The sequence below is a fragment of the Leptosomus discolor genome, chromosome 2 (assembly GCF_034619465.1).
Source record: "Leptosomus discolor isolate bLepDis1 chromosome 2, bLepDis1.hap2, whole genome shotgun sequence".
In the NCBI taxonomy this organism is placed as follows: domain Eukaryota; kingdom Metazoa; phylum Chordata; class Aves; order Leptosomiformes; family Leptosomidae; genus Leptosomus; species Leptosomus discolor.
This window is the reverse complement of record NC_141392.1, coordinates 82,234,512-82,245,594: the sequence shown is the minus strand read 5'-3', so window position 1 is coordinate 82,245,594 and position 11,083 is coordinate 82,234,512. Positions and strand designations below refer to the sequence as shown.

General features: G+C 58.2%; 1 protein-coding gene across 1 annotated transcript; it reads left to right on the top strand.

Moving 5' to 3' along the window:
* The first annotated feature begins 8,439 nt into the window (after positions 1-8,439).
* Positions 8,440-9,747, top strand: POU3F2 (POU class 3 homeobox 2). The gene has a single exon (XM_009960224.2). It carries the CDS (start codon positions 8,440-8,442, stop codon positions 9,745-9,747), a length of 1,308 nt encoding a protein of 435 aa, XP_009958526.2.
* The last annotated feature ends 1,336 nt before the right edge of the window (positions 9,748-11,083 follow it).

Here is an 11,083-nt window from a genome sequence, read left to right as displayed (position 1 = left end):
CTTTTCTTTTTTCTTTTTCCCTTTTTTTTTTTTTTTAATTTATTTTTCTCCTGCAGGTTGAAACCCTGAAACCCGAAGCCCTGAAACCGAGCTGCTTGGCCCCGCCGGTGGCACGGCCTCGCCACTCACACCCGTGTCCGCTCCGTGGCCCGGGCGCCGCCGGGATGGGGGAGTGGGGAAGGGGGTCTCGGGCGAGCGTAAGCCGCAGGCGGCTGCCTGGGGGGACCGTAACCCGTGGGTTATGCGTGGGTGACTGCGGAGCTGAAGGAGTCAAGGACCAGGGGAGAGGGGGATTCTCAGCCTTTTCCATCTCCCCCACGGGCAGGAAAAGGCAGAAACCCGCGTGTCTGCTGGGGGGGGGGGGGGGGAGGGGGGGCGACGGACCCCCCTTTGAGAGAGACAATTAAATACAAATTAGTTTCACTCATGCGGAGGGACAACAGCCCTGCCTCTCTGTCCCTACCCCTTCGGGGCAGCCCGTGGGCCAGCGTGGGTGCCCCGGCCCCTCCTCGGAGCAGCCCCGGGCGGCGGGCGAGGCGCTCCCGCGTCCCCGTCCGCAGCCGCGCACCCTCCGCGCTCTCCAGCCCCGACCGGCCTCGCGGCCACCTCCGGGGAGCTGTGCGGGAGAAATTCAAGTTAAAGAAGAGGTTGACCCGGAGCAGGTTCCCGGCCCCGCTTCCAGCCCGCGGTGAGCCGCGGGGGCCGGGAGGAGCGGGACGGGGCCGGGAGCGCTCCGTGCGGCCGGCGGGCGCCGGCGACCGAACGAGCCTGATCTCCCCAGTCTGCATTTTAATCCTGAAATCTGGAAATGGAAATTGTTTGATGTATGAGGAGACGTTATCTAATTAGGGCGTAAGAAATTTAATCTTTCCAGCAGGCAGGTCATATAATTAATGTTAATTTAACGCTCAAATTCTCAGTCATTAATTTTTATTCTCTTAAATGTAGTTTGGCAGGGCCCCCTGATCCATGGCAATGGATTTTACTGAATGTAAGAGCACACTTGGTCTTTGGAGTGAATTACTGCAGCCCTTCCTATCCCAATAACAAGATCACATCATGTATGCATTATTAAGCCATGTAATTGAATGGTCCATAGTTTGCATATCAGACTATTAAAGTAATGTGTTTTGCTTTTCTTCCAACACGTAATGTTAAAGCCTTTGCGAATATTTGGTGATTCTGATAATTATCACCAAATTACTACAAATGTTCTCTTCATTAACGTGATTTCTTTCAAGCATTTTTTAAAAATGTGAATAATGCATTAAGTGGTGGCTTGTAAAGTGTTTTTAAAATAAAACTTGTCAACTACAATTCAAAAATGAGACCCCAAAAAAAGAGAGAGAAAAAAAAATTTAAGAGATTTCACGGCAAGATAATATAAGTCTCTCTAAGAGAATAAGACTTGGAAAGATACTTGCCTTTTTTCCCTATTTGAGATAAGTGACTGTACACCTTTAAAGTTTCACTTCATCGGGAGCGAAAGTGCATGCAATCTAAAGAACTGTCGATTGCAGATGATACAGAACAGATGGAGGAACAAAGTTGGAGCTTTTCCCTTTACAGGGAATAGATGGGGACATAGGCAGACAGACAGAGAGATTGATTTGAAAAGATACTGACCTCTCTCCTTCAGTTGCAATTTAACTTGTCCTGGGGAAAAAAAAAAAAAAAAAAAAAAAAAAAAACAAACCCCACACAAACCAAAACTAAGTGAAATCTGCCTCCTCCCCTGCCTGCCTGCCTCCTGCCTCCCCCCGCCCCAAGTTCGCACTGTCATCTGAACAAACCGCTGCGCCGATCTCAGAAGGTGAATAATTCCCAATTAACTAAGTAACTAACTTTCTTCTTGCCATCTTGAGTCACTCACTTAACTAAATCTTAAGCCTTCGAGACCCTTCATTATTGTCTTCCCCCGCCACACTATTTTCAAAGTTCAATAGCAAGGCAACAAAAAACACTGCTGCAAAATAAGAGTCTCTTTTAAAATTAAAGAGCTGTTCATTTGCATCGGAAGAAGTTTGGGTTTTTTTTTTTCCCCCTCCTTTAAATTATTTAGGCACCAGAAAGAAAGAAAAAACCAAACCAGCCAACCCACCCCACCAAACCCCACGCAGCTCGTGTCAGGATCAGTGTCACGGACGCTCTGCAGGGTGCGAAGCCACAGTGACCGAGGGAGTAGGCGCTGGATGAGGTGTGGTGGTGTTGGGCTGTATGACTCGGGGCACCCCGCGGCGCTACGCGGTTGCTGCTCGGCGGGCAGAAGCGCTGGGACCCCGCCGGGCCCACCCCGCAGCTCCCCGCGGGCGGCCGGCGGAGGATGCGCGGCGGCGGGCGCGGTGCGGGGCGGTGCAAGCGGCCGCTCCGCGGGGCCGGGGCCGGGGCCGGGGCCGCCGAGGCTCCTCGCCCCTCCAGGAGCCCGGGACGGACCACGGCGCGCTCTTATTTTGGTTGGGAGCGGGCAGCGCTGCCGGCTGGAGCCGGGAGAGCGGAGGGAGGCGAACTGTGCTCCTCTGTTTGGTTTAGGGTTGGGTGTTTTTTTCTTTCCCTTTCCCTCCTCTCTCTCTCCCCTTTCCTCCTCACTATAGCAACCAACGCCAGCCTGACAAAAATGCACCCTCTGTGGACAATGGCCCAGCCTTCCTGCTCGCCTCGCTCCTCTTCCTCGCCGAGCGAAAGAAAGTTTCCAGCCCACCCCTCCCCACCACCACCCTCCCTTCCCCATTTCTCGCTTCTCCCCCCAACCTCTCGCAAATCCCGGCGCGGGGCGGCCGGGCCACGCTCAGCCCCGCCGGGACCGGGCTGACCCCCACGTGGGAGCCGAGGGGGGACACACACACACAAGTCGCCCCCCAGCCGCCCTGCCTGGGGGGGAGACTTGCCCCGCGCTGCATTGGGCTGCAAGAGTTTGGGGATGGGGGAGGGGGGTGTGATGCGCGGGGAAGTGAGGGGGCGAGCGGGCCGCCCCCTGCCTCGTCGGTGCTCAGCCCCCGGCCCCCGGGCTCGTCTCTGTGGTGGCGAAAACCAGCCCCCCCCCCCCCAGCCTGGAGCGGCCCCCGCTGTGCCCCGCGAGGAGGGGAGCGGGGCAGCGGCGGCCGAGAGCCCTCCGAGAAGGCGCTTCGGGACAGGAGCGGGACTTGTGCCCGAAAGCGCCCCGAAAACTGGAAGGGGGGAGGGAGGATCATGTCCCCCGGTGAAGCAGGGACACGATTGATCTGAGCTCTTCCCGGGGTGCCCGCTTGTCTCCATCAGGCGTGACACCGAACGAAACAAACAAAAAAGCAACTGTTAGATTAGTCAGAGAGGCTGGGCACTTTTCTTTCTCTTCCCGCCCCCCCCCCCCCCCCCGCCTTTTTTTTTAATTTTTTTTTTTTTTAATCTGTTGCTGTCGTCCAGCACAGTTCTCCGGACAGCGCAGGCTTTGGAAAGTCCCGGTTGAAACCGCTTTCCCGTGCCGGAGAGGCTGGATCGCCTCCCCTCTCCTACCAATTCACCTGCTTTTCACGCCAGAAGAAACGCCCTGCCAGCTCCATCGCGGGGCGGTCATTTCCCAGCCAGGCTTTTGAACACTAAACTGCAAACTCCGCAGCACCAATCGCATCTGGGTCTGTTCCCGAGAATTCAATAAACAAGCTGTATCAACTCCAACCAGAATGTATCTCGTAGACTGATGGAATTCGTCTTTTTTTTTTTCTTCTGCTTCTTCTTTTCCCCCCAAGGCCTCATATTCACCACTCAAAATTTAGCAGCCTGCCTTTGATAAATTACTCAAAGTAATCCCTGCAACAGCTAAGTCTGACTGGTTGACGTTGTGTTAGAAGTCTTCATAGCGGTATCTGTCTATAAAATATTCACTTGCGGACTACAAAGGGTGGATCATTTTTAATGACAAGATTCAGAACTGGAGGATGAAGGGAAAAGATTAATATCCGTGAATTCAAATAATTTAATTTCAAATACTGAACTTAGAACATTATATCCGACTAGTTTAAACAGTGATGCAGATAAAATAGCAGAGTCTCAGATGAATGAAGTGGCCGGAAGAATAGAGTTGCGGGGAATGTTGGAAATGAACCTTAATGCAAACTTTACAGGAACTTTTTTATTATTATTATTAATTCTACACCTTTCTATCTTCTGGGACAATCGGTATTCTAGCAGGGCAAAAATGTATATGGTATTACACGTATGTGTGTGTGTATCTATATATGCAGGGAGAGAGATTTTCTTTCCTCTAGAGATAGGTGGAGAAATCTATTTAGATGGCAGATTTTAATTTCAATGGGTAATGTGAGCTTGTGCAATCAAAGTTATCAATTTCTGTCCTTTTTGTTTAGATTTCTTAGTTAAATGTGTTTGTTATATCTACCCCGAGGAGAAGCAACTTGAAAGTGTAGCTTTTGAGTCATCTTATAAATACATCCCTGAGGCTGCGGTTCTTGCAGCTTTAAGCAGTTTTCATTAAAGCAGCCAGCTGCCTCTTTGTGTAGATTGGATTTTTTTTAAAGCAATCACTTGTGAAGCCCCGGCCTCAGTTTTGTCTCTCCGCAGGCCCTTAAAGTTGAAGTTTCATTCACGTCTTGGGTCTCTCCACCGAATCAGACTCCTTGGAGCAACACTGGAAAGAGCCACACGAAAGTGCAGACTTGAATACCTCATAGAGAAAGGTTAAAAAGGAAACAAAGATCAAAACAATCCCATCTCACAAAAGGTGCATTAAATGCGCCCCAGCAATAAGCACAAATCTTCCAAGTTAGCCTTTAAAGGGAGCACCAGGAGCCTCACGTTTATTGCACCCAGCAATTCTCTGAGCAACTCGCCGCGTCTTTGCACTCCTGGCGCATTTCCTCCTAAAACAACATCGAATGGGAAGATAATAGAGACGCAGAAAGGAGGCGCGGGGATTTCCCCCCCCCCCCCCCCCCATCCTGCTTTCCTCTTAGCTGCGTGAGTCTATCTCAAGGCTTTTGAGACCAGAGTTTAAAATAAGCTTTTCACCTCTACACAGACCAGGCATATGCCATGTTTATAACCCACCCTACAACCGCACGCACCCAAACGCAGGGACGAGAGGGTGTTTGAGGAGCGCTCCCCCAGCCCCCAGAGCCGAGGAGGCTGAGGAGCGGTGGCTGGGAGCCGAGGCTCGCCAGGAACGAGCCGTGCTCATGTTTTGCTGCTGAAAAGACAGCTTTCTCTCCGGCATGCACAGAGTTGAAACGCCAAGGGAGCCCAACGTCTCGCAAGCCGGAGCCCGAGGCGGGCGGCGGGCAGGGGACCCCCGGGAGAGGGGGGTGGCCGGGCGTGGGGCGGCTGGAGGGCTCCCAGAGCTCGCCAGCGTCCCTCTGCATGCACCTGATGTGTATGCAGCACCTCGCCTCCCAGCCAGGAGAGAGCTCCAGTTAAGTGGCGCTCTATGTATTTTATAGCGAATATTCTCGAGTAGCTGCACTGCAATGAAGGAGATATCAAGGAGGCCTGTCAGTTCAAAGCTTTTGGGGTTGTTTGAAAATCTTCTTCACGTCAAAGTAAGCAGCCCTAGTATTTGAACAGCTGCTTTGAACAGTGAAAAGGGCTGAGCTGAATCAAAACACTGCAGTGTCTGCCCAAGACACCGCATCACCTTCAACCTGCTTTTATACGAGCAGAGAAAAGGAAAGAAAGGCTGGCGAGACCTCTAATCCCGCGGGGTCAGCCCCGCCAGAAAGGGGCCACATGACTGTCTCTTTCACATCCCGAGCGCCCCGGATCCGAGCGGCGGCCGGAGCCGGAGCCCGCGGCGGGCAGCGGCGGGGCGGCGGAGCGCGGCGGTCGGGCGCTCACTCCCGGCTCCCCGGCGCTCCCCTCCACGGGGGGAGACGGGAGCGAAGGATGCTTAAGGAGCGGTATTAATGACAGGGCTAACAATGATGGGGAGGACGAGGAGGTGGAGTCTGCGGCGGCTCTGAATGCACCGGCCGCGCTCCTCGCTGCTCCCAGCTGCGACTCCATAGGCGTGCGCTCAGCAGGGGAGGGGGCAGGAGGGACGGCAGGGGGCTCTGCTGCGGGGCTCGGGTTTTGTCCGCCTCCCGATGCCGCGGTGCCACTTCGGTAACCGTGTGATTACCGTTAGCCTTTGAGATCTGCCAATGGGGCGGCAGGGGTGAGAGCCACGCAGGACGGTGACCGCAGGCATCACCTGCCAGGCGACCGGGGAGGCGCGGGGGAGGGATGCAACGACCGGGGCAGGAGCGGAAGGGTTTCCCCCCCCCCCCCCTCCGAAACAAAGTGATGGTTGGAGGTCGCTGACCCCCGCGCCCCGTCTCCTGGTCGTGGCGAGCGGTGGGGAGGGCGGCGCTGCCGGCACCCCCCGGGGACCGGCTGGCGGTGGGACGCGCACTCGCCGTGGGGCCAGGGCGCAGGGGAGCTCCCTCGGACGGTCGCCGGGGTAGGTCCGTGCGGGCCGAGCCCCGCACGCTGGAGGCACCTGACCCCGAGAACGACGCGTGGCGTGGCCCCTCGCCTCGCCTCCACGCAGGAACTTTTGGCAGCGGCCCTAGAGGCGGGCGGGAGGGAGGGAAGACCGGCCCCGGCAGAGCCCCGGCGGCGGCGGGAGCGGGGCGGGAGGGCTGGCCCAGGAGCGAGGAGCAGGGCTGCTCTGCCAGGACGGTCCCCGCGATGCTTTGGCAAGAGCCTGCTGCGGGCTTGCCCTGTTGTTTTGTTTCAACTCACTGGTCTACACCTAATTGGGAGGAGAGAGACGAGAAAATGAGCATCGAATTATAAAATTCCTGGGTGCCCAGTTGTTTCCACGCAGGAAACAAAAGCCAGAGCTTCACTTCAGGGGCACTGGCTTCCCTCCCCGCGACACTCGTAGAATTGTTCTTCCCTTCGCCTGCACCCCGAAGAAAGGGGGACACACACGCACACACAACACGGACCCTTAAGAAGAATCTCCACTCTTTCATGGACAAAGTTTGTTTCCTCCTCCTCCTCCTCCTCCCTCCCTCCCCACCCCCCGGCAGAAGGAGCTCTTGATACGCCGCTAAACTAACGAAACGAGGTAACTCCTGCTGAGCCCCTTGTCTCGGGGCACTGGATATCCTGTTTATGCCGCTTCTGTGTATATGTTTATGTGCAGGAGCCCATCCCCCCGCTCCTCCACACCCCCACGCAGAGGAATATTTCCAGGCAAGGAGCCTTTTCCAGCGCTCACGTTAAATGCGATGATTTATAAACAACTCGCAGAAGAAAGCTGTTTCTTGTTAGGAGTAATAAATTCCCCGGTCCGCCCTGCTGTATTATTTCGATGAAGATAGCGGGAGCCTGCGACGCGCACCTGCCCCCGTGAGCAGTTTATTCGCGACACAAAGCTATGGCTTCCAGCGCAAAAATGGGCAGCGAACTCTTTTCGCGGAGGCCAGCCCGGGCGCTGCTCATTCCTAGGAAATCCGGATCCAGTTCCAGGGTCTCCTTCCTTCCTGTCCGGGCCGCAACTTCTTTTTTTTTTTTTTTTTTTTTTTGTTTTGTTTTTTCCTCCTCTAGCCCTCTCTTTTTTAATCTCTCTTTTCTTTTTTTTTTTTTCTTTTCCCTTCGCCATCCCTCCACCCCCAAATCTTCCCGTCTCCGATGTAGAGCTGCTGAGGCGGACCCGCAGGCACCCCGTCCCCCCGGGCCGAGACAAGCGGAACACCGCCACCTCCGCAGTGTCGAGGTGCGAAGCCCCCGACATCCCCGGAGGAGCGGTGTGCTCCGGGGAGCACCGGGGGCCGGCGAGGCCGGCGGGAAGGGAGGGGGGCCGCACGCTCCCCGCCCCCAGGGGCGCGGCGCTCCCCGGGCCCGCCGGCGGGGCTGCCTGCGGGGCGGTGCTGCGTGCGCTCGGCCCGGCTGAGAAAGTTGGGGGCGGGCGGCCCCCGCTCCGGGGCAGCGCGGCCGGGCTTCACGCAAGGACCCGCGGCGGGGCGCGGGGCCCCGGCAGGGAGCGAGCAACAGGAGCCGGCGGGCGGAGCGGCGGCGGCGGCAGCCTCCCGCCGGCGGTGCGGTGCGGTGCGGAGCGGTGGGGAGGGGCGAGCGGGGCGGGGCCGTCGGCGAAGCCCCCTCCCCTCCCGCCGCCGCCGCCGCCGCCCCCCGCCCCGCGGCCGCCGCTCCCCTGCGCCCGGTTCCCCCTCGGAGTTGGGTTCCAGAGGGCGGTCGGGGGGCGGGGCGGGGGGCGGGGCGGCGGCAGCAGGGAGCGCCAATGGTGGGCGGCGGCGGCGGCGGTCGCCAGGGGCGCCCGCGTCCGTCAGGGCGCGGGGAGCCAATGGTGTGCGGCGGCGGGGCGGGGCGGCCGCGCGTGCCTTCGCAGTGGGCCCTGCCGCGCGGGCCGGGGGGGCGCGGGCGCCGCGCGGCGCCCGAGGCGAAAAAGTAGCTGTCAAATGCGCGGCGCCTTTAACCGGCGCGATCAGTGCGGCTCGGCGAGTCATGGCGACCGCAGCCTCCAACCACTACAGCCTGCTCGCCTCCGGCTCCCCCATGGTGCACGCCGAGCCGCCCGGCGGCATGCAGCCCGGCGGCGGCTACCGCGACGCCGGCGCCCTGGTGCAGGCGGACTACGCGCTGCAGAGCAACGGGCACCCGCTGAGCCACGCTCACCAGTGGATCGCGGCGCTGTCCCACGGCGGCCCCGGCGGCGGCGGCGGCGGCGGCGGCGGAGGGGGCGGCGGCGGCGGCGGCGGCGGCGAGGCGCCCTGGTCGGCGGGCGCGCTGGGCCAGCCCGACATCAAGCCGGCGGTGGTGCAGGCGGGCGGGCGCGGCGACGAGCTGCCGCCGCCGCAGCACCCGCCGCCGGGGCGGGCGCCGCACCTGGTGCACCACGGCGGCGGCGGCGGGCACCACGCGGCGGCGGCGGCAGCGGCGGCGGCGGCGGCGTGGCGGGCGGGCGGCGCGGCGCACCTGCCGCCCGGCATGGCCGCGGCCAACGGCGCGCAGGCGGGGCTGCTCTACTCCCAGCCGCCCGGCTTCACCGTCAACGGCATGCTGGGCGCCGCGCAGCCGGCGCTGCACCACCACGGCCTCCGCGACGCCCACGAGGAGCCGCCGCCGGGGCCGCCCGGCCCGCCGCACCACGGCCCCGAGCACCCGCCGCCGCCCCACGGCCCCCACCCCGGGGCGGCCGGGCCGGCGCCCGCCGCCGCCGCCGCTCCCCCCGGGCCGCCGCCGCACCACGACCCGCACTCCGACGAGGACACGCCGACCTCGGACGACCTGGAGCAGTTCGCCAAGCAGTTCAAGCAGCGGCGCATCAAACTGGGATTTACCCAAGCGGACGTGGGGCTGGCGCTGGGCACCCTCTACGGCAACGTCTTCTCGCAGACCACCATCTGCCGCTTCGAGGCCCTGCAGCTCAGCTTCAAGAACATGTGCAAGCTGAAGCCTTTGTTGAACAAGTGGTTGGAGGAGGCGGACTCCTCCTCGGGCAGCCCCACCAGCATAGACAAGATCGCGGCGCAGGGCCGCAAGCGGAAAAAGCGCACCTCCATCGAGGTGAGCGTCAAGGGCGCGCTGGAGAGCCACTTCCTCAAGTGCCCCAAGCCCTCCGCCCAGGAGATCACCTCGCTTGCGGACAGCCTACAGCTGGAGAAGGAGGTGGTGAGAGTGTGGTTTTGTAACAGGAGACAGAAAGAGAAGCGCATGACTCCCCCGGGAGGGACGCTGCCGGGCGCCGAGGACGTGTACGGGGCCAGCAGGGACACGCCGCCGCACCACGGGGTGCAGACCCCCGTGCAGTGAACTCGCGGCGGGGGCGCCCGGCCCCTCCTCCTCCTCCTCCTCCTCCTCCTCCTCCTCTCCTTCCCCCAACTTTTGATTGTCCTCCTTTTTTTCTTTTTTTTTTTTTAATTTTATTTTTCTCCTATCTTTAAAAAAAGACAAAAAAAACCCCAAACAAAAACGCGCAAAAAAAAAGAAAACAAAAAAAAAAAAAAAAAGAAAACAAAAAGCGAGCGAGGGAGAGGGCGAGCGCGAATCACAGCAGACAGACAGACAGACAAAGCACCTGCACCGGACTGTCCCTTAGACGGTAGCAGGTGCGATGCTGTATTTTGACCTTTCCAGGCGAGTGCCCGTGCACCGGAGTGGAGTGAGTACCGCGCACAGGCAGGGACCGGCAGGGCAGCGGCAGGCACCGGCAGGGCAGGCGCAGGGCGAAGCGGTTCGCACAAAACTCCCTTGCTCGCTGGCGAAAAAATACGGCGCTGCCCGGCCGGGGAGGGGGGCGGGAGGGGAGGAGGAGGAGGAGGGGAGGGGGGGTGCGCAGCCACCTCGGGTCCCCTCCGCAGCCCCCTCCCGCCACACAAAGGCAGATCGCATTGTGGAATGTCGCTCGGTGTTGGCACATGCTGCTGTGTTTATTTTCTGTGGATCCCCTGTAGGAATATATGAAAAAAAAAAAAAAAGAAAGAAAGAAAAAAAAAAAGAAGAGAAAGGAAAAGCTATCCCTTATGATGTAGACAGTATTTAACCGTACCAATTTGCACTGCAAGAAAATCGAAGTTTACATAAACAAATTCTTTTGTTTTCTTTTTTTTTTTTTTTCTCCTTCCTTTCCGACCTTAATTTTGCAAATGACTTGCATTCTCCACGGTGAGCGTTAGTCAAACAGTGACCGGTCTACGATATGTTACTGTGTTTTAGCCTTTGCTTTATGTGTATATGTGAACTTTTGTTATAAACAAGTCTTCTTAAATATGTGTAACGCTTATTTTCTCCTTTTACCGTAGCAAAAAGAATGCGTATATCTGTATGTATGTATACATATGCATGCGTGCATAGACGTACATATATACACATATATATATATAAAATCTCTCTATATACACATATATATGCACCGCCAGCTTCCATTCTCCAGAGACGTGACTCTCGTAATTGCTTAACAGACGCCTTCAACGGCAAGAGTCGAGTTTGGAGAAGGGAGAATAATGCAAACCGACAAAGTAAACTTCATTTTCAGGCAGTGTGGCCGGGGGCCGAGGCGCAGCCAGAGGGGGAGGAAAAAAAAAAAATTATCTGCAGCCCTTCCAGATTGTGTCAGTGCGGGCCAGCAAGGCCCGGTGTGGGCAAGGCG

What these genes read in the sequence shown, in the direction of transcription:
- POU3F2 (XM_009960224.2), top strand. Translation starts at nt 8,440, where the DNA reads ATGGCGACCGCAGCCTCCAACCACTACAGCCTGCTCGCCTCCGGCTCC.